This window comes from Coffea eugenioides, chromosome 2 (genome assembly GCF_003713205.1).
Source record: "Coffea eugenioides isolate CCC68of chromosome 2, Ceug_1.0, whole genome shotgun sequence".
NCBI lineage: Eukaryota > Viridiplantae > Streptophyta > Magnoliopsida > Gentianales > Rubiaceae > Coffea > Coffea eugenioides.
Window position 1 is genome coordinate 17,124,091 of NC_040036.1, and position 26,052 is coordinate 17,150,142.

Sequence of the window (26,052 nt, forward strand, 5' to 3'; positions counted from 1 at the left end):
AGACAAGCAATTAACTTTCAAAGTTCAAAAGAACGGCGTAGATGATTATAAGTATCCACCTCCACGACGCCTAAGAACAGAAGAAATTCCTGAGATTGTCAATGAATTCAGAGTCGCTGCAATTAATGCTATTGAAGCTGGTATGGCTATACAAAAAACGAACTGAACTGAAAATTTTTTTCATTTTTCTTTTTTGTAGAGAAAGACTGAGCTCAGGTTAAAAAACTTTCGATCTCCTTATCGTTTGTTTACTATGAATAGTAAAATTATTGAAAGGGAGCTAGAAGAGTAAAAGAAAATGAAAATGACAAAAATTTAAATAGAACAATCATTAAATCTTCAGGATATTACATAAGAAATGCATTTGATGTTGGAAATAGTTTGTAATACAACTCAGAATGAAAAGAGCTGAAGTGTGCAATCGATGAAGATCGAAATTTGGATCCCTGTAACGGTCATTTTCTGCAAATTCATTTGGCACCTTTTTATGTGAATTTTCTGAGAGATTGCCCGTGAATTTTCTGAAAATTCGTTTGGCACTTTTTCATTAGAATTTTCTGAAAGGTTGCACCATCAATTCATGCCTATTAACATGAACATTTTTCTGGGTGTTATAGCAAAATAAATAACTGCTTTAATAGAAGAAAAATACTAACTAATTTTTCAGCATTCTAATTCTTGTCAAGATAATCCAAGAACTTGTTATTTGGTTGTCTTCTCAAATTCATTGTATCATAAAGTTTTTGCCCAATACCTGATTAGCAAGATAGTGGGGACAATCAAATTTCAATAAAAGTGATTACACATCTTGAATTCCCTTAGTGTTATCAAATTCCCTTCATTTTGTATCTTTGCAATTTTTTCTAGAACTTCATCATCAATTCTTTTGTTTTTGACTTCCTTGTTGTCTTATTACAACCCTTTCATCAAACAAAGTTAGGTTAGTAGTTAAAGGTTATAGGTAAAAGGAATAGACTATTTTGATGCATATGCACTTGTAGCTAGAATTACTTCTGTTCGGGTGCTTCTAGGTTTAGGTTCTGTATTTAGCCTTTATGTACATCAAATGGATGTTAAAATATCTTTTTTAAATGGTGACTTACATTAGGAGGTGTATATGGAACAACCGGATGGCTTTATGTTGTTGGGTAATGAATATAAAGTGTGTAAATTAGTCAAATCTTTGTATGACTTAAAACAAGCTCCGAAACAATGATATGAGAAATTTGAATCTATTTTACTCTCTATTTGATTTAGGTACAATAATGCTGATTAGTGCATTTATAATAAATTTAATAGTGAGTATGGTGTGATCATTTGTCTTTATGTGGATAATATGCTCATTGTTAGTACTATGAATAAAGGTGTAGTAGAGACTAAGAAATATTTATCTTCTAAGTTCAAGATGAAAGAGAAATATTTATCTTCTAAATTCAAGATGAAAAATCTTGATGAAATAGATACTATCTTAGAAATTAAAGTTAAGAGACATAGTCCGAGTTTTGCCTTATCACAATCACATTATGTGGAAAAGATATTAAAGAAATATCAGCACCTAAATGTGAAGGAAATTGAGACTCCCTTTGATCCTAACTTTAAATTATATGAAAATACCGGTAAACAAATTGCTCAGCTGGAATATGTCAGTGTAATTGGTAGTCTTATGTATGCAATGAGTTGCATTAGAGCATATATTTCATAATTAGTTTGTAGACTTGTTAGATACACTAAAAATTCAGGAATAGATCATTGAAAAGCCATTGGTAGAGAACTTGGTTATCTTTAAAAAAATCAAGAATATTGGACTCTTTTATAATAGTTTTCCTAGTGTTCTTGAGGGATTTTTAGATGCTAGTTGGATTACTAGCATTAGTGATCAAAAACCTACAAGTGGTTGGATATTCTTACTTGGTGGCAGAGCTATCTCATGGGTTTCAAAGAACCAAATAGTGTTAACTCATTCAACCATGAAAGCTGAACTTATTACGTTATCTTCAACTTGTAAAGAGGTTGGGTGGCTAAGGGATCTTTTAATTGAAATTGATTTTTGGCCTAAACCAATGCCTCTAATAATATCTTTTGTGATAGTGAAACTACTGTGTCTAGAGTGTTGAACAAGTCTAGACATATAAGCTTGAGATATGCATTTATTAAAGAAATGCTTGCAAACGATGTTGTTAGTATTGTGTTTGTAAGGACACACAAAAACTTAGTGGATTCGTTGACCAATCCTTTAGTAAGAGAGTTGGTAAATATGACAATATCTGGAATGAGATTAAAACTTTTAGACTAAAATCACTTAGCAATGGTAACCCAACCTTCTTCTAGTACTACCTCTAGTTTGAAAGGTTTAAAGGGTAAAAACAAATTGTTTTAAGTGGTAGTAAGCCGTACAATTTAGGCTAATCCTTAGATTATAGATGAAAAAAAAAGGAAAATCGGACAATTGTAGGTCTGACAAAGGGGTTTTGCAAAACTACAGCTGTCAGCACGGCAGGAAGAAGCAATTTTTTTTTATAAAGTTAGATGCTGTAAAAAACAAAAAAAGCCTGCAAATCTTGTCCCCTGCCGGGCTGACTTGGCCCGGCAAGGGTGATCCTTAAAAAAAAATGGCAACCTAAAGGTTTTATATATATATATACTCCCTCCGTCCCACTTTGATAGTCCTGATTTTTTTTTTACACAGTTTAAGAAAAAGTAGTTAACTTTGTTGGAACAATCAATTTAGGTAGCTATTTTCCTAAAATACCCTCACATTAATTAGAGTACAACTTTATGGAAACTTGAATTGATGGTAAAAAAAGAATCAACTCTCATTAAATGGGATAGATTTATAGTAACAACAACTTACATTAAATAAGGGTATTTTATGAAAATTAAAATACAATTACAATCTTCAATTGGAAAGTGGACTATAATTTGGGACAGACGAAAAAGGAAAACAGGACTATCAAAGTGGGACGGAGGGAGTATATATATATATATATATATATAGAAAGTTGACTCCTATTGGGCTGAGCGAGCCCGACAGGGGTGATTGTTTTATAAAAAAAAAGGTTAATTATACTTTGCTCTCTTCTACTTGGATTTTGTAACACTTTGTCCCCCTAAACTCCAAACATATACACTATATCTCTTGTAATCAACTTTTTTATGGGTTAAGATGAAATAATATTTTTTACACTATACATTTTGATCTTTTAGCAATAAAATGAATTAAATAATTCATAAAAAAGAAGTCTAAGCAACTCAATGAGTTTATCTCAATTTCGTAGCAATACTTCTTTTAAATAAAAAGATCAAAATGCATAATGTAATTGTATTTAAATACATTTAGCAAATATTAAAGAAATAGCTATTTATTATGTTACAATTATTATATGTGTTTAAGAATTAATCGGGATATTTTGGTCATAAAAAATATTATTTCATCTTAACTCCATCAAAGAGTTGACCACAAGAGATAAAGTGTCTATGTTTGGAGTTTAAGGGGACAAAGTGTTACAAAGATCCAAGTTGAAGGGGCAAAGTATAATTAACACTTTTTTTATAAAACAATCACCACCTACCGGGCTTACTCAGCCCAGCGGCTATGTTTTGAAACTCGGACCGGCCATCGACTCGGTCGAGATCAGGGGTCAGGTGTCAATGGATTCGACCGAGGTCGAACCCGCTCAAGAACCGGATGACGTCATAAATATATTTAATTTTAAAAATTAATATATTTTGTAAATTTTATAAAAATATATTAATACTAAGAAATGCAGGTTCAATATATATTTGATATTTCTAAGATACTTTACAAGAAAATACAAATAAGGTAGTATAATTAAGTAGCAATTTATACAATTTATAATTTAGTGCATATTCAACAGGTTTAGAACCAAATTGGAGGGCTTATTTGACAAGTAATACAAGAATTTAGGGCTATAGCTATAAGTTCTAAAATCTTTTTAGGTGTAATAATAGTTTTCTAGTACTCTAAGGGTCAAATCATAAAATTAATAAAATATTTCTAGGTGAATTTTTATTTTCTTTTTTTAATGTTTTATCCCTTTTTGAACTTAGATCTTCCATTGGAGTTGTTTGAGAGAGATTTATGGTAGGTTATGTGAAGAGATTTGAGAGTAATTAAAAAAAAGAATAAAAAAAGGAAAACAAAAAGGGTAAAACACTTAAAAAAGGAAAAATTAAAAAAGCTCAGAATACAACAACGGTCAAAGGTCAGAAACGACACACAAGACAGAGATGTTAATTCTTGGCAGCAATTATGTACAACACATGTCCCATTGTCCCGTGGCTTTAGTTTTTAAGTGGTTCCCATACCATCTCTTCTTTAGACCTCAGATTCCGGTTGAAGCGGTTCGGTCAAACCCGGATTTTGACCGAGTGTTTGTTTCCTGGTTTTTTAAAGCAACTCGGACCAGATGCCTTCCCGATTTCCGATTCAACCGGTTGAATCGGCTGATCCGGTCCGAGTTTCAAAACACAGCCCAACAGGAGGCAGCTTTCTATATATATAAAAAAGGCTTTAGGTTGCCTTTTTTTTAAGGATCACCCTTGCCAGGCCAAGTTAGCCCGGGAGGGACAAGATTTGCAGGCTTTTTTTTTTAGCAACATCTAACTTTATATATATATATATATTACTTCTTCCTGCCGTGCTGATTCAGCACGATAGCTATAGTTTTGCAAAACCCCCTTGTCAAACCTATAATTGTCCGATTTTTCTTTTTCTCATCTATAATCTAAGGAATTAGCCTACAATTTAGGTGTAGATCATTCCAAGGAATAGTACCAGTTGTTACTCTCAAGTGAGTAGGATGTGAAGCTTCTCTTAATAAACATGTTTCTTAGTGCTTTATGTATTAAAGTTAGAAATATAGTTTACCTATATGATGATAGAACTGATTCCGCTTCTAACAAAGTTTGGGACAATCTTTGTATATGATCATCAATTAAGATGAGCACATGGTCAGTATAGTGCTAAAACTAAGTGTGAATTTATGAATGCTTTGAAAGTCCATATGTGTAATATTTCTTTCTTTGTTGAGTCTTGGTTTAAGCAACCTAGTGACCATTGACTTAACTTAGATATGTGATATATGAACATTATGAAGAAAGTTGAAATGAAAATTACCTTCCTTTTATGTATGACCTCTTCGATGTTAGTTTTGGAATTATATTACAAACTATTTGCAACATTCCCCCACTTAGTTGAAGATGCGAATGAAAAAAGTTGAAGTGTGCAATCGATTAAGATGCGAATTTGGATCCCTATAATGGTCATTTTCTGCAAATTCATTTGGCACCTTTTCATGTGAATTTTCTAAAAGATTGCCTGTGAATTTTCTGCAAATTTGTTTGGCACCTTTTCATGTGAATTTTCTGAAAGGTGGCACTGTCAATTCATGCCTATTAACATGAACATTTTTCTGGGTGTTATAGCAAAATAAATAACTGCTTCAATAAAAGAAAAAAACTAACTGATTTTTCAGCATTCTAATTCTTGTCAAGACAATCCAAGAACTTGTTATTTGGTTGTCTTCTCGAATTCATTGTATTCTAGAGTTTTTACCCAATACCTGATTAGCAAGATAGTGGGGGCAATCAAACTTCAAGAAAAGTGATTACACGCCTTGAATTCACTTAGTGTTATCAGATTCCCCTCATTTTGTATCTTTGCAATTTTCCTAGAACTTCATCATCAATTCTCTTGTTTTTGATTTACTTGTTTTCTTATTACAACCCTTTTGTTTTCCTACATTTGAAATAGTACTTACTTGAAACTTCCATCTCAAACTGCTGTTGGGGTGACCTAGCTTGCATTTCTTGTTCTAAAATATTTTGCATGTCTAAGGTCATTGACTAGGAGTACATGTTGAAGTCGTGCCTAGGAAATTTTGAAGTCAACTTCTCGGCCATGGAAATTCAGGTCATATCTTTATAGATCTTTAATGTAGAAGCAGACTACAGTTAAACATGCGAGAGACACGATATAGGAGGGAGAACGAGCAGAAGATAAGTGAATGCTGATGCAGTCTGTTCGTATTTGCAGGTTTTGATGGGGTAGAGATCCATGGAGCTCATGGTTATATTGTAGAACAGTTTCTGAAAGACCAAATCAATGACAGAACAGATGAATACGGAGGCTCATTGGAGAACCGTTGCAGATTTGCTCTGGAAATCGTTGAAGCTGTCTCCAATGCGATAGGAGCTGATAGAGTTGGCCTCAGGCTCTCCCCGTTTGCAGATTACATGGAATCAGGAGACTCAAATCCAGCAGCACTAGGTCTCTACATGGCTGAAGCGTTGAATAAATATGGAATTCTGTACTGTCACATGGTGGAGCCAAGGATGAAAACTGTGGGGGAAAAATTCGAATGTGCAGATACTCTTCTGCCAATGAGGAATGCATTCAAAGGCACTTTCATCGTTGCTGGTGGCTATGGTAGGGAAGATGGCAGCGAAGCAGTGGCCAAAGATAATGCTGATCTTGTTGCTTATGGACGTTTGTTCCTGGCCAATCCAGATTTGCCAAAACGATTCGAGTTAAATGCTCCTCTGAACAAGTACAACAGAGCCACTTTCTACATACCTGATCCTGTTGTTGGCTACACTGACTATCCATTTCTTGAAACCATTGCATGAAATCTGGAAAGGGTACGAAAAGACAACAACATTGTATTGCAGGACCACTGAAACCATGTTAAGGTCTTTTTTAGGTGAAATTTGTATTGCAGGACTGCTAATTTAAGCATTTGGTACAATTGTAACTTGATACTACTATTTGTCGATTGCATTATGAATTTCTCTGTCTCTCTCTCTGTTATATGAGTACCATTGGCCTAAGCAATGATTAGATCTTGTTGGAATTGGAATCTTAAACAGCTTTTGCAGTAATCATCCTGAAAAGTAACTGAAAGTATTTAAACAAGGATAGTTATATACTATGTTAAGAGTGGTTTTTACCACAAAATGTCATTAGATGCAGAACGAAGTCAGTGAATGATGCCATGTCGGTCCCGAAAATGTGCTGAGCAACGTGGCTTTTTCGGTTCCGTGGCTTTTTCATGTAGTAAATCCCATGAAGTTTTGGTAGAGTTGCACTTTGTCTCTCACAGTTTTTCCAATTAGGTCCTTGTTTCATGTTTTTTCATCAAATACTCTTGACCCATGGATTTTGATTTATTTTTCATTCTTCCATTTATTTTCCTTTCTGTTGCTTATCCAATTTATTTCTATCCCCTTTACTTTTTTTACCATGCATTTTCTTGCCATCAAATTTTCATTTTCTCTGTACACATTTTACTTTTTTTTTTTTTTCCTTTATCCACCTCTTAAAGAAAATATTGAAAATGAAATTTTAGAAATAATTAAAAGTCAAATCTCCTTTAGTTACTTAGGTGTACCAGCCTATGCTTTAGTTCAGCTTATGCATTCGTATTTTGCTTATATAAGTGAGAGTAACAAAATTGTAAAAATTGAAAGTAAAAGCAAAGCAAAATTAAACTAAATAAACACATAACCTAAATTGACCAAGATGGGGGAGTTTTGTCAAGAACAAGATGAACGAATAATAAAAGAAACAATTTAATGAAGTAAAGAAATGAGTCTCTAATACAAGCAAAACCATAAAGATGAATAATATAAAATTTAGCTACTAATTCCCTTCAACTTAATATTTTTACACTATGATTGATAAGTGAACTGAATGAACTTCCAATTTATTAGTCAATTGATTCAATTGAACAAGTCAAACTTTCAACTTTTTTAAATTTATTTTGACCCTAGAAAAAACTAAATAATACTAAATTTAAAAATTTTAACGTTAACTAGTACAAGCTCTTTAAAACTGTGCTCTTTTGCTTTTTTTTTTTTCTGATTTTATTTCAAAAATTATTTTGAAAGTATAAATTAGTTAAATAATGTAGTTTCCTCTTTTGATTCACTATATTTTTTGGAAATTGAAATTTGGTAAATTAATACATTTTATTGTGTAAATTACTAAGATGACCACATGTTTCATAAAATGACAAACATAACCTTTGTTTATAATTAGTGATATAATATTTTTGGATTAATCATTACACTAATAGCGTGTGTTAGTGCATTGAGATACATATTACATCATCCAAACTTGAATTTGAGTTCCACATTTGTATACGTTGCATGTAAACCCATTGGTTTATATATATAAATAGTGTAGGAAATATTTATCCATATATTTTTTGAATAAATCTTTTATACACCATTAGTATAAACTCATTTTATACTAACAATTCGTTATTATGTGCCAATTCATTAATGAAGGTGTGTAACTTGTTAGGTAACTAATTTTAGCTTCTTTCATTAATGAAAAATATAAGTGCTTTTTTCTTTTTTATAAGTGGAAGGTCTTGAAAGATATAAGTGTGGTCTGAACGGTAGCACATAATAGCCTTGGAACAACTGATTTGGATAGGAGATTATTTGAAATGATTTTTTGAAAAAAAAAATTATAGCATTCTTTTGAAATCAGTATGTGAGATAAAAAAGTTGTTAAAATGTATTTATGATACAAGCAAATAAATTTCTAAAATATTAAATTACATAGAAATTAATTAAATAGAATTTAATACAAATAAAAAAATCAACAGCTTAATAAAATTAGAACTTTATCTCAATTAAAAGTATGAAAACTCATGAAAATCAATTTCGAGAAAAACCTACAGGTCTATCCATCCATTGCCTTTGTTTTCATGCTTTTGCTTGTTAAATATATTTACTTTTCCACTTTCTTCAATCTGTTCCCACTTATTTTGCATGGTGAATTGAAGTGAAAATCACTTGACCCAAATCAAATCTCAAAATTCATGCCTTTGTAAATCTCCAAAATTTTCTTTCTCTACATCTAATCACAAATATGCATATCTTTCCATAGCTTGAAGAGAAAGTTTCTTTTCCCTACATGATCCATGATTTCATGCCTCCCTAGATCCAAAAATTTTTTTCCCAAATTTTCTTAATTTACATCAGTTCCTCCACATTGATAAAAAAAAATCTTTTAGTCTTGTTTTAATTACGAAACAATGATGGTTGAGATCTATTAGTGGTTTGGATAATGCAAAGGTCAAATAGAAGTTGTAGATGCTAGAGAGTAGGAAATTAGAAGAGAAGAACAAACCTTTTACAGAATTATTCGTGAAATATACTAGGTTTATTTTTAGAAGTAGTTTATTAAAAATAAAATGATTTTCATAAAATAATAAACTTACTATGACATCTATCTAAAGTTAATTTAGACTTAAAAAAGTTAATTTTCACTAACAATGTATATAAAATTTATTTTATATTTTCCAACATTATATATTTGGAAGACTAAATTAAAAAATATTCTCACTTCATATGACTAAACTGAAGTCTTTAATTCAAATTGAGATTTTGTGTTAGGGACCAAATTGATACTTTCAGAGTATTTCAAAGGACCAAATAGAAACGTTTCCAATTTGACTCAATTAAATTGAGATTTTGGAGTTCAAAGACTACCAATAGCCAAGCTGGCTGGTTGACTCTCTTTTATAGTCACATTATGTGGGTCCCAAACTTTTATTATTATTATTATTTTTTTTTTTTTTTGTCAAACACCATAATCTTCATTTCATAAACTCGATAGTACAAGATTGGATACATCAGGATTGCTTCCTGTATAATCATTTTGTGCACTCTCATGGAGCCACATGGGAAAGCACTCTTCCCATTCAACATTTTTTGTTAGCTGTACCGCAAACTTAGCCAAACTATGTGCACAACAATTTCCAGTTCTATGGACAAAAGAGAAAGTACATTTTGCAAACAAACATCTCATATTCGCAATGTCCTCCAGGATAACATCAACTCTTGATTGCTGCCCATTTTCCTTGTTTATCCTATCCACCACCTCTTTGCAATCAGATTGGAATTCTACTGCCTTCCAGTTTGCTTCGTGAGCCATTTGCATTCCCATCCTAATTGCTGCTGCTTCCTCCACTTGTGGTTCACTAGTTTTGTATGCAGTTCGTGCCCAGACTTTCACTAGTTTACCTTCAGCATTTCTAGCCACAGCTCCCATGCCTGTTTTCCTCATGTGTTGAGAGAAAGCAGCATCTGTGTTTATTTTTATCAGTCCCCTTGGTGGTGGACTCCACTTCCCTCTATTGCTTGAGTGTGCTGTTTGTTGAATGAACTCTCCAGCTGTACATTTTTGAGCATCTATATACTCTTCCCACTCTGCTAGAGCTTGCTGGACTGACTTTCTGGGATCTGCCTCTTGTGCCTCAAAAACTTTCCTATTTCTTGCCTTCCATATTTGCCATAGGATATTTACGGTGAGAGCTATGTGCTCCTGTCCGTTATCCCTTTCTTTTGCTCCTAATATCCCTTCCCACCACCTTACAAAATTGCTTCTCATGTCCTTCAAACCATCCCATTGCACTGGCGATAGCTTCCAAGTCGTTTCAGCATCTTTGCAAAAGAACAACATATGCTCAATTGTTTCCACCTCCTCCCCACAGCTTCTACACATTGGAGTGCCTTTGCCTGTCCTTCTATTTATCTGTTCATTCACGGGCAGACTGTGGTGCAGACACCTCCACAGGAAATGCTTTAATTTGTGCTTCAGCTGTAAGGACCATACATTCTTCCAGATTTTTGAGTTCTGTTGATCATAACTGGTACTTCCAAAATTTGTTTGCACCCTTCCCTTCAGCTGTTCCTTACTTGCTTCCATTGCTGCATCATAGGCTGACTTCACAGTGAATACACCCGACTTGGTGTATCTCCAGTACATTGTATCCTGGCAGCCTGTGGTGCTTATTGGAATGGCCTTTATCTTTTGGATATCCGCCTCTATAAACCAACGTTTGAGAACTGCCTGGTTCCATTCTCCATCCGTGATCAGTTCAGCTACTTCTTTGATCGTGCATTGTGGATGTCTTGCAGTTGTTAATCTTCCATTTTCACTTCCTGGTATCCACTTATCTTGCCAAATATCAATTGATCTCCCATCTCCTACTCGCATTCCTATTCCATCTCCGATCTCCCAAACTTTTATTACTATAGGATAAAGGACCCGGTTTCTAGTTTGTGAATGTCCTATTTAATACCACATATGAATCCGTGTTTGTTGTGCTGTCTAATTTTTAGTGGTTGAAAATGTCTTTACCATAATGATGTTAGAAACCACTACACCATTTTGTAGAACTTACCGTTAAACAAATTAGAATAGAAAAGACTCTCAAAAGAGGGGACTCTGCTCACAATGCTTAGATAATCGGACCATCGGTCCAGGAGCCACCAGGAGGGACTCTTTAAGTCCCTCTCCGGGTGCTGGTTGCGAAATCAAATTTCCTTGCCACCATCAAATGCCAACAATTCTTGGTTTCCCAACTGATTTTAGTCCCCTCTAAATTTTAATGGCCAATAAATCCCTCCTAATTTGTCAACCTAAGCTTTAATAAATTCTTAGGCCAATGGTCTCATTGGGTTTGTCCCCAAAAACAAAAAATCCCTCCTAATCTATTAACCTGAGCCTTAATAAATTCTTTATGGGACTACTAAATTAATATTGTTCCTTTTAAGTCTATGAAATAACATTAATCATAACATAATTTAGTCTCTTTTATTTCTCATTTACCATTTTAGTCCTTGTAAAGTATACTTAATCAAATTTAGCCCCTTATATCTCACTATTGATATATTGTGCTCCTATATTTCTATGACTTCTATGCTATGAAATTATGTTTTCCTCAAATAACTAAATCACCAAGTACCAATACAAAAGATTAAAATTACTAATATACAAATAAGAGCAATAAAAGTGACATAAGATCATAAATAAGGAGGTAGAAATCTTATTTTCCTTCTTTCTTTCCGTTTCTTAAATTTTATCTCTCCCCTATTAGAAACAAAAATTTTAAAAATAAATATCTAAAAATGAAACATCAAATTCAAATTTTCTAATGAACATGAGGGTCTTAATAGAAAATTACCCTTTTGTTGCGTTTAATGTACTGGGATTTCTTTTTCTTGTTAGAGCCATGAACATGGACGTAAAGAGAGGACAATAACTAATAAATTTATGCCGCCCCGCGGACCTTTGCCCTTTGGCATCAACAGAAAAGTGTAGCAAAATGCAAGAAAGTCAACAAGCGTATCACCAAAAAAATAATAGTCTTATATAACAAGACATAAATTTGGGGAAAATTTTTTTAAATATTATCTTGCATGCATTATAAATACATTCCTAATCATTATTTTTATCTCTCATAAATCACATCATAAAAGTGTTACTGTATTATTCTAAATAATTTTTTTAAAATAATCTCCTATCCAAACACACCGCAAGATTGTAGAGTTTTCAGTTTTTCTTCTTGTTAGAAAGGAAAGTATTAGAGTCAATCTTCAATTTAAATATTTGACAATGAAATGTGATTTAGTTGGTAAAAATATTTTCATTTGTGATGAGAGGGTCATACGAGTGGAATCTCACAATTATCGCAATTGATACTTGAGGGACGATTGCGTGGTATGATGGAAGTTTGGATTAAAAAACTCACACTTATTAAAAAAAATGTATATCACAGGTGATACTCTTAAAAATGGAAAAAGTGTAATAAATTGTTAAGATTAATCCAAACACACGTCTTCTTCCATTTTAGTTTCGATCTCTTTTAGCGCACACAGCATAAATTAGACCCAAAACATGTTGTACAAAGACAAGACAAATTGGCAATATTATGTGTAAATAAAGTAAAATTCAGTGTGAAGTTTCAGTGGAACACGTAATTTGGAAAGTAAAAGGTTCTTTGTACTTTTTTTTTCTTTGTACTTTATTCTAATCCACTGGTATAATTAATAATTGTATAGGAGACTAGAAAAATTACCGTGGAGTGGAATATTGATGATGGATAGAGTGCATCGATCCAACTGGCAGGCCCCCTTCCTAGCGGGGTGTGATGGAGGCAGGCACGAGCGCCAGGAGTGGATTGTCTACCATGCAATTGCAGATTGGCGAATCAGATCGAGCTATGACAATATTGGCCTGGTCTCACTCGCTTATTGGAAATTAGTACATTTCTTTTTCTTCTTTTTGTACGTGTGATTGTGGGATGGAGTAAATTTGACATTTTAAGTGGATACCACCTTGTCACGTTAGGATTGTCGTTTTTTACTAAAAGAATGTTTAAGACGCATTAGACAAGTCTTGTGCGACGAACAGATATTTCACAAGAGTTTCTAATCCGAATTGACAGGAACGTATGACATCAACTCTACTGTCTCGAGGACCAAGTCAACGGACATCTGGGCACTCTTTGGTAACTATTGATCAGCAGTTGAAAACTAAACTGAGGATTTGAACAAGAGATCTTCACTTTATTCCTTGTCCCCCTTGGCCGACAATTGAGGTTCATCCATCCATTTGAACTCTAACGGGCACCTCTCGTTGTGTCTGTGTATTCCATTTCCCCTGTTCTACCATTGTCACCACGCCAACAAACTGATGTAGTTCGGTGAAGGTCAGGAACCAAGCTAGCCAATCTCAACTGGGCATCAATCCTAGGTCAATTTTCTGCTATAGAGGCTGCAGATTTTCCTCGCACACACTTCGTTGTAACAAATTTTGATTGCATTTTTGCAGGGGGAAAAAGGGCAAAAAAAAAAAAAAAGATCTTGAACCAACTTCACATAAAATCACAACGACAGATTGATCAGTGATTACTGATGCAAGGATACAAAATGCTCTGCCTGCCAAAGTCATTGGCATACTTTAACGCTCGTTGAAAACGGATCAGTGGTTGTCGATGTTGTGACTTACATTAATTCAGAGTTGAAATCGAAGGCCGCTTTGCAGTTCGCATTAACGCAAAGTCAAAAGCTAGATTTCCAAATGCTGATGCGCAATTCCATTCTTTGAAAAGCACTTTTATCTGTCATCACAAAGTCTTTTAGATAGCATGGCAAATTGATGGAACATCAAATCAAGTCTTAGATTCAGAAGTTGCAATTTGCATCCCTTTTTCAATTGGCATAATAGTTTTTGGTCGTTAATCTCCAATTGGAAGAAATCCCAATAGGCCGTCTTGCAATAAAATTCCCATCCCCACTCGCTCCTAGACGTTTCTGCACCTCAACTCAACCGGCTTCCAATCTTTTACATTTCTCAAAACCAGGGCAGAGTTGTTTTCGGAAGTGCACGTATTACTACGCAATAAACAACACACAACATTGTGCGTGATATGCCCTTTTGTTATGCCCTCAAAAAAAAAAAAAAAAAAAATGGGTCCTGTTGATTATAATTACTAAAACACAGAAATAATGTGATCTCTGGTCTCACTAAAGTCCAGCGTCTGTGACCCGGATGCGGGCGCCCACCGACAAGGCTTCTCTTGACCTTAAATTATTCTCCCCTTCCAAGTCAACTCGAACCTACTGATCCATGCCTCGTCTGGCTATGCATTAAGTACACCTTTTTTGGTGCACCTTTTTCAACGGACAAATGAGAATTCAACATCTGTTTTGGTGCAATCAAGTCCTGCTGAAATTCTTGGCCCCCCCAAATATTTTGTAGATTTAAACACTAGTACTGTCGATCTAGATAAATAGGAAGATGACAAAGGACTAAAGCTCAGCTACAGTTCCGGATAATTTGTAGGTTGACTAAACGACATACGCTATGGGTCCCCAACGCGTTGACTCTTAATTTGTCATTGATAATTCAAATAAAAAAAAGTAGAAGTTATATAAAAAGAAGAAAAAAAAAATGCACTGCTTAAATAGTTTGCATTGTATGACATACTAGTGACAGAAAATGATGTATGAGTCCATACATGATATATATTTCTCTCAAAACTTGCACCGTTAGCTGTTAAGACTGAGAGAAGCTAATTAATAACGTTGAATCGATGGATAATATATAGTACATTTTCTTACGAGTGTCAAAGATCGATCAGCATTATATGCTTCCATTCCCCAGCTGTAGCTCAGGGATTTGCGTTGACTCTCTGTAAATCCCAAAAACAAAAAAAAAATAAAATCTGTGATTAATTACGGCCGGAAAGGCTAACTAACTAGGGAGTTAGGAGGGCATGCAGCATTTGCGTTCGAGGTTTTGTGCTGTGAACAAGAAGATGCCTGCCATTGGCTACATTCCCCAGTCGAAACGAAAGACAGCCTGATTTCAATTTTCAAAGAGAATATGCTGCTGCCAAAGCCTGGTAACTGGTAATGAACGGTTATGTTAATCTGGGTGATGCACAGAAATCAACCAACAAATGTACGCAGGAAACAAGATTTATTATTATTACCTTCCTGAGGTCGAAAGAAGACTCTAGTTTACCTTGCAGGCAAAAACACACAACTTTAAATCCTGTTAATGTGTCTTTCATATATAGCCTTAACTGCTAGTATTTAATTCAAAGCAACTGTGAAGAAAAAAGAGGAGGAGAAGAAGAAACTAATTAGAAAAGATCCTTCTCCATTGCAGCTGATTACCAGGAATTTCAAAGGAAGGGGGAAAAGAAAAGAAAAGAAAAGATCAGGCGATTAACCTTGGCAATTGACTGTAAGTATATTTAATCTGTACCAGTTAACATCCACGTCCTAAGGACAAGTGGCTAAGCAATTATTAAGGAGGTACGTGGTTTGTTCTGCTTTTGATGATCTATTCAAATCGTTTAGTTTAAGAAGGGTCCAGGCTCGAAGAAGCTGCCGATTTGGCGTTGACCAACCACGATCCTGTATTATGTTAAAGAGTATATCTTTTTCCCCTTCTGGGGCGTGAAACAAGTCTGTACTACTTCTTGGTATAGCAACTACTGTGCATGCATTCTCTTCTGCCAATATTACGTAATGATCATGCCACATGTGGTCATGTGTTAATTAACCTGGACCACGAAGCACCCAATCGCCCCCGCCCAACCCATTTTGCTAAAGAAATAGTGGTGGTATTGAACTCAAATCTTGTGGTGAAGTACTATATATACAAAAGTCAGAGGAGCACAGTTTCCTTCCCCCAGATAAGTTGCAAAACAAGACTAGTAATTCAACTAGTATCTTTCCTAACTAATTTGAAGACGGAAAATATGAGGTCTTGCTTAGTGATCCTCCTCTTCTTCTCAGTTGTTTCGGTAAGTGATTTGCTCTCCCTTTGACCATATATGCTTCCGTACTTTCTCTTTAACAAAAAAACATGCATCTACTCAATAGTACTTGTTCCTCGATTGTGCAAGTGTGATCAGGTTTCTTGTGATTTGTTACCCTCAAGAATCTACCACTGCACTACTAAGATCTTCTTAATTGTACATGATCATCAGCTTGTGTGTATTAGCGAGGCAGCAAGACACGGACCAGAGGATTACTGGAAGAAGATCATGCAAGATGAACAGATGCCTAAAGCACTCACAGACCTCTTCCATGAAGATTCATCAAGATCAGATGATCATCATCATCGCCGCCACTCCGATATCAACGTCCAGAAGCAGCCTGAGACTTTGAACATGAAGCGTTTCCTCACAAACTTTGATACGGCTCCCAATCTCATAATCTATCAAAACAAGGTTGTCATCCATTGATTAACGAAGCTCATCATTGTCGTCATCGTCATCGTCATCATATATGGGGCGAGATATTAGTATTACTTTTGGGCTATTACGCGCATATGTAGATTAGCAGCAACTCAGGGCATTGTATATCTATTGCTGTAATGAAATCTAGGGTACGTATAGGATGAGTGTACAAGTATTAGGACAGCAACAGATAAAGAAGAGCGGCCATGTAGTCAGATTTTTTCGTTGCTTGCAGTGAATTTGTTATATATATTATCAACGTTCATCAATCGTCCTAATATGTTTCCCCTTGTACGTACTCTAGACTCATTTCTGTAGTTAAGAACGTTTAGCTTTTAGTGCACTGAGCTAATTCATCTACTACTTACTAATGGTTAGTCAGGGGACAAGTGCAGGTGCTATGTTCAAAGATGCAAAGCCAAATCTAAGTCGAACTAATTGAGATGTGCAGAAAATACGGTCAACTATGTCAATCTGTTTTGCTATCCTTGCAATTTATGTACATGTGTTTGTCTGGCTTGTGGCAAAGTAGAAAAATGCTGTGATTTTGATTCCGAAAATGCCTGCTCAACCTTCTGACTAGAACTTGGGAGAAAAGCATTAGCAGAATTACGTTGTAAGGTTCACCCAACCTCAATAACTTCAATGGTGTGTTTGGATGGATTTGGATTTCAACTGTCCATCCAAATCCCCTAAGTTTTTTGGTCTGTCGAAGGTTAAATAAATGCATTTTAAATCCAGTCAAGTTGAGATACTTAGTTATTTGACACTTCAACATCACTCTTCTCAAGTTGGATTTAGCTCCTCTTCAGTGGATATCCTCTCCATTTCCCACACTGCACGATTGGATGTACGATATGTGTTTTCATTTACTAGCAAGTGACATGATCGCCTTAAATTTGACTAATTCTAACCTTTTTCGAGCTATCCAGGTATTTTTTTTATGGGGTGAAGAACAGGCGGCTGTGACATTGTGGCCGCTGCTGCCGCCCCTGCGGCCTGCCGCTGCTGATGTCGTCGAGAAAAGAAACAGGTTCAGGCTTCAGTGTGCATTCTGTTGTGGGTTGAAGACTCTATATGGGTGAATTGGCGTGCGTGAGAGAGGCTTTTCTTCGCTGCCAACAGATAAGAAACGAGAACCAGAAGACTTGAGAGGAAAAAGGAGAATCGAAACTTCAATGTTTGACCCCAAAATTTTTCTGTTTTTGTTTCTTCCCCAAATTTTCTTTTAATTGCACTCTCTTTAGGGTATAGTAAGTTTTAGTCAAATTAAGGTACTTGAATTGATATGGATATCGGACTGACACTTTCCCGAAGCCATCTCGGTGGACGCACATCTCCATAACTTCCCCAGAAGCAATATGAAAACATCTGAAGCGTCTGACCATCATCGGCCTCTGGGGCAAGTAGATTGTTCCTGTATTGACTTCCACCAATTTCTTTTCAAAAAAAATTCCAAAGATGATTACTCTCCACATAACTACAACAGTTAAAATCATCCAGGAGGACCAGGATCAAGAGCGATGGAGTTAAATTCCCAAAAAAAAGGGGGGGGGGGGGGCTTTCAATTGGAGATTTCTCGTACATTAATTAGAGAAAATAAATTGAGATTTGCTCATAATGTCTAGTTTAAACTGCTGGTAATCTTGGTCGCCAAGATTATCTCTGGATATTCAGCCGTGTGCCAGATTTCCATTCCTTACCTGTAGTTCCATTCCTTATCTGTATTTGATATTCACGTGGATTCTTTCCCCCCGATGAAAACGTGCCTGGTGTAAAACCAAAATCTTTCTGCTAGCTTCTTTCATCCATTGAATGAAATAGTAAAATTAGTACGCACTATAAGTGCCTGGATTGTTACAATTGACGGCATTAATTTCTTTTGGATCTTTCAAATGAATGGCATTTATTGTCTTTCCAATTACAACGACTGCTAGAATAGAAGTAGAACCCATTCTCATCTTCTACTCAATTAGCAGCCAAAATCCTTAGCCGGTGAGCCTTTAAATTTTCTCTATCTCGTAAACTAGGTTTCAAGAATAGCGACCCTAATTTGCCTTCAGAAGCAAAACAGGATCAAGTTAAGACATGACGACGAGACATCTCTGTGCCACCCCGGTTCTTCTTCTGACTTTCTTTTTGGTATGCATCTTAATCCTACCCATCACTGGCTAGGCACCCCAAGCTTTTTAATAATTCTTTTGAGATCTTCTACACGATCATCTCTGGATGGATATGCTAGTGTCTTCTTTTGTTAGCAGCATGACCTGTAAGCTTTTTCTTTGTTGTCTTGTGTGTTCTGTCTCAGGTTATCAGCAATACTACTCTCAGCACTGCAAGAAAGGACCCACAGGAGTACTGGAACACCGTCATGAAAGGGGAGGCCATGCCCCAAGTGGTTAAGGCCCTCCTTCCTCAGACTGCTGAATCTCACTCTGACCAACACCAATTCGTCAAGAATTTTGATGCTAAGGCAAACGTTATAATCTATCATACCGGTCAAGTTGATCATCCAGGAGAGAAATCTCCTGTCAAAGAAGTAGATGTTTCTGTATTTGAAAGAGCTGAAGCAACAGCTAATTAATTAGTCTCCTTGAGCGGTGTATGTATGCACAAGATGAATGAAAATTAGTAGTTTACGTAGACTTCAATAAGAAGATGGAAGCAATAGTCTGTTAAACCTATGCAACTGCCCGGAAAAACCATGATCAACTGGTTGTCCCTTGAAAATTTTGATTATCCAATCCGATTAAACCCGTTCTCTTGACTCTGCGACGTCTCTTTTCTTTTTTCTTTTTCACGATGTTTAACTGGTTTATCATCTGTTGCTTGAAATTGATCATATTTAGCGTAACATAGGAGCTTTGGCGTCCTCAAGCTTTAGCTCCAGTTTGCTGGTTAAGGTTTCCAAATTGAGATTGCATAGCATGATGACTTTGCTTTTAAAATTCCTCTCGTGGAATTCCTCGTTCTGGGCAACTTCTCGTTTAAAATCTAGCCTCAAAAAGACAAATGCATCTGCTTTTCTCCATCATATCCATCTGTTTCTACATTTTACGTCATGCTAGCCGAATTGAAGCTTAACAGGACTAGACTTTGAGTTTGTAAATTAAATCTTTCTCGCATCGCAGCCAAACAAATTATAACACCACACCACAAACAGCTTTAGCACAACTTCTGGACTAAACTGAAGCAGATGGAACCAACACAAGGTGATTTGCAGCAAAGAAATGACAAACAGGTGAGCTTCCTGGTTCAATTCCAAGCACACGGAAGGCAATGTGATCAGGGCTCCAGTGAGAGGTATCCATGTGACAAACAGCAATAGCTTCAACCCTATCACCATTTTCACCATTCAGGGAAACTTTGTAAACGCGACTCTCACTTTCTTAATAGTGACAATAGAAAACTGTGCAAGGGTAAGGCAAGGTATGACATGCCACCATCTTTGGCGCTGAAATTCGTACAGGAACTTTAACCATGCGTACTTCTGTACACCGACAGTTGATCTCGTGAGGTGAACTGCTGACGGAACTTTAGCAGTTGCTTGGAACCCAAATGTCCCTTTGGCAAAATTAAGCATGGACTCGGAGGATGTAGCACAAAATTTCGTCTCTGATTTAATGGGCTTAGCTTCACATTTTCTTAGCGTATCTTCCATGGCCTTGGCCTGGAGAGATTCTTGAGAGAAAGGAGGAAAAAGGAATTTGGTCTGCTTTATATATATACACAGCATAAAACTCTTTCCGCTCGTACACTCTAACTCCCATTATATCTATCATCTAGGTTTTTTTTTTTTTTTTGTAATAATGCAAGTGGAAGGGCTCAAACTCAAGACCTTTTACTTACACTCCTATCCCCCAACCACCCAATTTATATCAATATATGCATATTGAAAAGGTGCTTTTAAGACTTATCAATTACTCGTATTTAAAAGATAAAAAGACCTATGGTACTTTTTAGAAGAATCAAGGTAATCTTTTGTTTTGTTGGGTAAACTATAGATAATCCCTATGTGATTTCACATATTGCGACATGATTTCCGTAAATGTTTCAAAATATCCACTCCATCTCCTATGATTTCATATACAGTGAAAACATGATTTAGAATAGCCTAAGTAATATTATTAGTTAAAATATCAATAATACCCTTGGTTAAATGACATAAGACCATAAGCAGATTATATGGATAAACACAAAAATAGAGGGGAATAAAGTGGATAGGCATACAAATCGTAGGGAGATTAAGTGGATATTATAGTTCTATCACATGCACTTTTAGATCGCATCTAGTTCAATTGTCGTAACGATGGTGTATTTTGTCCATTTTTCACTTTATATAAAAATATAGGGGGATTTGACATTATGCACAATCACAAGGGAGTTATATGTAATTTAATCTTTTTGTTTTCATATTTGAAGTACTCTATAAACTTGGATATTTTGTAAATAAAATTTGTTCTCCTTTTTTTTTTTTGGTTTAATTCACCATTACTCAAAAGGATATTTTGTCCTTTTTTTGATATAATTTACTACAGCTCAAGGGAATTTCATTTTTGTAGCAATTAGCACAATTCCTATTAATTATTAAGGAAATCAATGTTTGTTTGAATATCAAAATTTTTCAAATAATATTTGGTTTGCATCATAAACACATTTTTCTACCCACCTTTTTATATTTCCAACCACTTTTTTATCTCACATACATCACATTACAAAAAGTGCTACAGTAATTATTCCAAATAATATTTCAAATAATACTCTATCCAAACAAACCCATTTTGCAATTTGTCCATTTATTGGTGTTGAGAGTAGTTTAGATATTACAAAAACTAACACCAACTTCTGCTTACATTTTTAACCACCAAAACTCATCGTAATTTTTAACGGTAGTAGATAGATAGATAGATTGGTACCTCATGGTTTTCTTCTCATGTTCAAGTCATAGTTTCCATGGTTATTTTTTTCTTGTAGAGAAAACCTTGAATATTTGGTAATGTTACAACTATAGCCCACACTCATTGCTCTATCGAGCTGTGTTTCAATGGTGAAAAAGATGTTCTGAATCTTCTGATCTCTTTTGTGATTCTTTGTGTTTGGATTGCATTTTTCATGATTTTTCATGGAAAAATTACTGTAGCGATTTGATGTATGTGAGGGAAAAATGTAATAGGGAAATGTGATCACGGAAAACGACGTAATTTTCCGACGAAAAACGACAATCCAAACAAGGCCTAATTGCCAACTTACCACGTGCTTTTATTGCTTTTATCGAAGTCTTGCCAAGCCAACCGTGCATTATTGGGCTCTAATTGAGTCATCCATGCAGACCCAATTAACAAAGCCCAACGCGGGTACCCCATAGAATTGGTCGTGTTAACTTGTCGAACGGATAAAATTTATTTAAGAGGTAACCGAGGAAACGTCAGTGAAGCCTCCAAACCAAAGGAAAAAGAAAAGAGACTCTCCTGATTGTCAACCCTCAATCAACAACCGCGTACAAATTCACAAACCACATATTTCAAGATTTCATGATTCTTCAGGAATTGGAATTGGGATGCATAAATATCCCACTAATCATTTCATTGATTTCCAACGGACATTTTGGCAACAAGAGGACTCTAAAGAGAACTTAATAGACGAGGAATGAAGAACAGATGCATAGATGTCTAGAGTTTACGACAACTGGGAAAGGCTGGTCAGAGCCACTCTGCGCAGAGAGGAGCTGAAGCTCAGCGGTCAAAGGACCCCAAGTGAACTTTCCTTGGCATCATTATCAGCATCTGCCTCCTTTAGCTTCACTGCTTCCTCTGCCCGAATTTCATCTTTCAACTTCTCCAGCTTCTTAGCGGGTGAATCGTTTTCCTATCATCAAATTCTCCTCGCTACCGATTATTTTAATGAATCCTCCAATCTCATCAAGCATGGCCATTCCGGGGATCTCTTTTATGGAACTTTACAAGCCGGGACTCCAGTTGTTGTGAAGAAAATTGATCTTTCCTTGGTGAAGAATGAATCCTATTTCGTAGAGCAACTGGAAATTTTCGGCAAGCTTTCGCATTCCAGATTGGTACCGTTGTTGGGGCACTGTTTGGATCAGGGGGATGACAAGTTCCTGGTTTACAAGTACATGTCTAACAGGGACTTGTCCACTTCGTTAATTTTGGAACTTGATTCGGAAGATGATGACCTGCTATTACCGACATTAGATTGGAAAACCAGGCTGAAGATTGCAACTGGAGTTGCAGAGGCTCTGTTTTATCTGCATCATCAATGCATTCCACCTCTTGTTCACAGGTTTCCCCCAATTCCCAAGACTTGCTCACTTTCAACAGTTTCTTTGATTATAGCCAGAGTAATTGAGTGATGGATGGTACTGATCATTTGGCATAATTCTACTCCTTTTGGTCTTTGAAGGGATATTCAAGCTAGCAGCATACTTCTTGACGATAACTTTGAGATTTGTCTAGGAAGCCTGACTGAGGTTTGTACAGCTCAAGTAAAAGACGGTAATCAAAACAGAATTGCCAGGTTCCTGCGGCTGCCAAAGTAATTACTAATATTTTTTTTCTTCAAAAAAAATTTGTGGTTCTTTATATTCTTATTTATACATTTCTCTCAAGTATTCTCGCTTTAATTTGCACAATGTGGCCATAATCCAGTATTCTTGAAGGTTAGAATCAGAATAAGTTGTTCAGGAGAGTTAAGAATGAGGCTTGTTTACACTATTAGGAGGTATTGTGATTGACTTTAAATGTCACGATTTCTGGATTCTGATAAAGACCTTCAGCCTGTGTTCATCTGCATTGACAAATGACTTCCCTCTGTGGGATTGAAATTCCAAAATAAACCTAAGCTTGACAACCTATCTTTCCGTTTTGTCTGCAATACAAAACTATTTCCTCTTTTACCTTATTCGCTGTCCTTAATTCAGTACTTGCTTTTGTAGTTCTGTTATTGTTCTGGAGGCTTCTTGACGATCTATTTTCTTTATGCGCAGGGGAGCTGCACAAGGAACTTCTGGTATGTCCCTTTGACTTTACACTCTGAGTTGTAAAATTTGGATTTGTCCATCTTCAAATTAGGATTTGTTACCAATCAAAGATGGCAAAATTTGCTTTAAATCTTCACATTCTGGCCCATCTACGCTGCAGTACTTTAATCAGACATTGCAATATGGCAGAGTATCCATCTGTTGAATGCTTTCTGTATAATCTTTCCAAAAACTACCAAGAACAAGAGTCTAACGGCTATCCAAAACTATTGACATCTGGAATCTAGTTTGATAGCTAAAAGTTGGACATTACCATGTAATGGACTCTAGACTCGTCTTGGTGTGCCCTTTTATCTTCGATGAATATCATCAGGTTCTGTGGATTACTGCTCGTGTTTGAATGTAAGGATTGAGACGGGTATTCCTCATTTATTTTAGCAGTTGTCTGGGGGTTCCTTTTGTTTTGAAAAACAAATTGAAAATTTTACCACTTTGGTATAACAAAAGACACTGCACTGCACCTTGAGGGAGAGATAGATGTTTATTCAACCAAAATATAAGGTAGGAAGAGTAGTACAAATTGAATCGTCTTTTTCTTAACTCGTAGGTTCTCACCATGCACTCATTTAGTTAATAAAAGAGTAATGCCTTTAAGAGGTTGCTTCCCTTGGTTACCTGCACAAATCACCTTTTCCTAGTCAATTCACTTTTCATTCTTTATTTACTTCACAAGGGGCATGCTATTTACTCATCTCAACTTTTGAAACCCCTTGGCCCATTCTATTCCGGCATTCATGAACATTATCATCTAAAACATCTTGACTTGCCAGGTACATCCAAGGCAACAATTGCCTATGATATTTACTGCTTTGGAAAGGTTTTGCTTGAGCTTATAACCGGCAAGCCAAGTCTTAGTGTTTTGCTTGAGCGAGTAACAAGCAAGCTGGATCTTACTGCTGCCAGTGGTTACCCGGTAAGGCCAGAAACCGTCCCTGTAACGGTTGGAGCTGACCATCATAGTGTCCCAGGAAAAAGTGATCCTCCTGACGAGGAAGATTGGATGGCAGATGTTCTGCCTTACTTAACTATGTATGATGACAGGAAATTTGTTCTCAAGATTGTAGACAATTCTTTAAACATAGATCATGAGGATCTTTTGATGGAAGTATGGGCAGTGGCTATGGTTGCCAAGGCCTGCCTCAACCCCAAGCCTTCAAGGCGGCCCCGGATGACACAGGTACTTGAAGCTTTGAGAAACCCTTTGAAAGTGGCAACTGAAGAAGGCAGGCTGTGGGGTTGGCTCTCTACTTCTAATGGCACTAATCCTTCCAGCTCGGTTCTCCCACCACCAGTGAAGAAAAACGAACCTCCAGCTGCATTGCGATCTGCGGAATTGGAACTAGAATTCTACTGAATTGTACGACTTCTTAGGATTGAAAATCAAATAGCTTGAATTCCATCATTTGGGCGATAAGAAGAAATGTTTGAGATTGAAATACTACAAAATAGTGGTTGATGAGCAGTATACACAAATTTACGAGTTTTTACCCGCATAAATCGCCAAAATTTTCAGAGCTTCTCAATATGATGATTAACAAAGCAAAAAAGAAAAAAGACTTCTTTATGCCTATTTTAATAGTTGGGGAACTGAGAAACTATATGCGTACAGACGGTTTTTGGACGATTTCGTGGTAAAAACTAGAAATTTGGATGCCTGCCAACCGCGACTGGGTTGTGCACATCCTTCACTTGATTCTTAAGAAAATTTTCATTAAATAATGAGTGAATATATCATCCTGAATCATCCTGACGAGGAAGATTGGATGGCAGATTATATATCATTAGTCGGTTTAAATTTCCCGTTTTATTTCATAGTAGTTTTGCCCCAAGAAAAGTATTGAAAACCGAACAGTACAATTGAACAACAAGTCTAACATACAAGTACTAGAAAATGATAGAGAGCAGTTCAGCCATGGATACTTCAGCAGAAATACGCGACTAGATCGAAGAAGTGGACGCAACCAGGACAAAGTTATCTGCTGGAAAGAAATGGCAAACAGGAGAAGTCCCTGGTTTGATTCCAAGCACACGGAAGGAGACATGATTAGGGCTCCACCGAGAGGTGTCCAAGTGACAAACAGCAATAGCTTCAACCCTTTCACCATTTTCGCCGTACAGTGAAATCTTGTATACCTGACTCTCGCTCTCTTGATGATGGCAGAAAAATACTGCATAGGGATAGGGCATGGTATGACAGGCTGCCATAGTTGGAGCTGAAACTCGTCGAGGAACTTGTATAATAGTATATTGCCGTACGCCAGCAACTGATCTTGTAAGATGAATTGTCGATAGTGCTTTGATGTTGGCTTCAGACCCCAAGATTTCTCGAGCAAAGTTAATCATCGACTCGTAGGATGTAGCACAGAACTTGGTTTCCCCTTTGATGGGAGCAATCTCGCATTGTCTTAGTGTATCTTC

At 36.1% G+C, this 26,052-nt stretch overlaps 4 protein-coding genes and 1 pseudogene across 7 annotated transcripts in view; 3 read left to right on the top strand and 2 right to left on the bottom strand.

Moving 5' to 3' along the window:
- Positions 1 to 6,794, top strand: part of LOC113758215 (late blight resistance protein R1-A-like) — a 16,047-nt gene extending 9,253 nt beyond the window's left edge. Inside the window, exons 2-3 of the mRNA XM_027301167.1 lie at positions 3 to 140; positions 6,056 to 6,794. Coding sequence (XP_027156968.1) covers positions 3 to 140; positions 6,056 to 6,648 — 731 coding nt within the window. The 3' untranslated portion in view covers positions 6,649 to 6,794. The remainder of the gene's footprint in view (positions 1 to 2; positions 141 to 6,055) is intronic.
- Positions 6,795 to 16,043: 9,249 nt separating this feature from the next.
- Positions 16,044 to 16,854, top strand: LOC113763675. Of its 3 annotated transcripts, none has more exons than XM_027307569.1 (2): positions 16,044 to 16,142; positions 16,245 to 16,854. In XM_027307569.1, the coding sequence occupies exons 1-2, from the start codon at positions 16,098 to 16,100 to the stop codon at positions 16,584 to 16,586; spliced, it is 387 nt and encodes a 128-aa protein (XP_027163370.1). In that variant the 5' UTR covers positions 16,044 to 16,097; the 3' UTR covers positions 16,587 to 16,854. The 3 variants fall into 3 exon arrangements, with proteins under 3 accessions (XP_027163370.1, XP_027163371.1, XP_027163372.1); XM_027307570.1 differs by having other exon boundaries at positions 16,254 to 16,854; XM_027307571.1 differs by having other exon boundaries at positions 16,329 to 16,854.
- A 2,908-nt stretch (positions 16,855 to 19,762) lies between these two features.
- On the bottom strand, positions 19,763 to 20,316 carry LOC113758232 (annotated as a pseudogene).
- A 1,718-nt stretch (positions 20,317 to 22,034) lies between these two features.
- LOC113761734 (probable LRR receptor-like serine/threonine-protein kinase At2g16250) overlaps positions 22,035 to 26,052 on the top strand; it is a 6,056-nt gene continuing 2,038 nt past the window's right edge. The window contains exons 1-4 of one of the 2 annotated variants that reach the window (XM_027304842.1): positions 22,035 to 22,877; positions 22,998 to 23,129; positions 23,581 to 23,603; positions 24,405 to 25,131. In XM_027304842.1, coding sequence (XP_027160643.1) covers positions 22,246 to 22,877; positions 22,998 to 23,129; positions 23,581 to 23,603; positions 24,405 to 24,988 — 1,371 coding nt within the window. In that variant the 5' untranslated portion in view covers positions 22,035 to 22,245 and the 3' untranslated portion in view covers positions 24,989 to 25,131. Of the gene's footprint in view, positions 22,878 to 22,997; positions 23,130 to 23,580; positions 23,604 to 24,404; positions 25,132 to 26,052 lie in introns of those variants that run through there. The other variant, XM_027304843.1, reaches the window with a different exon arrangement.
- Positions 25,416 to 26,052, bottom strand: part of LOC113761735 (BURP domain-containing protein BNM2A-like) — a 4,348-nt gene continuing 3,711 nt past the window's right edge. Inside the window, exon 3 of the mRNA XM_027304844.1 lies at positions 25,416 to 26,048. Within this exon, the coding sequence (XP_027160645.1) occupies positions 25,573 to 26,048 (476 nt within the window). The 3' untranslated portion in view covers positions 25,416 to 25,572. The remainder of the gene's footprint in view (positions 26,049 to 26,052) is intronic.

Coding starts and splice junctions, on each gene's coding strand:
- LOC113763675 (XM_027307569.1), top strand. CDS start 16,098: ATGAGGTCTTGCTTAGTGATCCTCCTCTTCTTCTCAGTTGTTTCG. Junction 16,143..16,244: donor TCTTCTTCTCAGTTGTTTCG/GTAAGTGATTTG, acceptor CGATTGTGCAAG/TGTGATCAGGTTTCTTGTGA.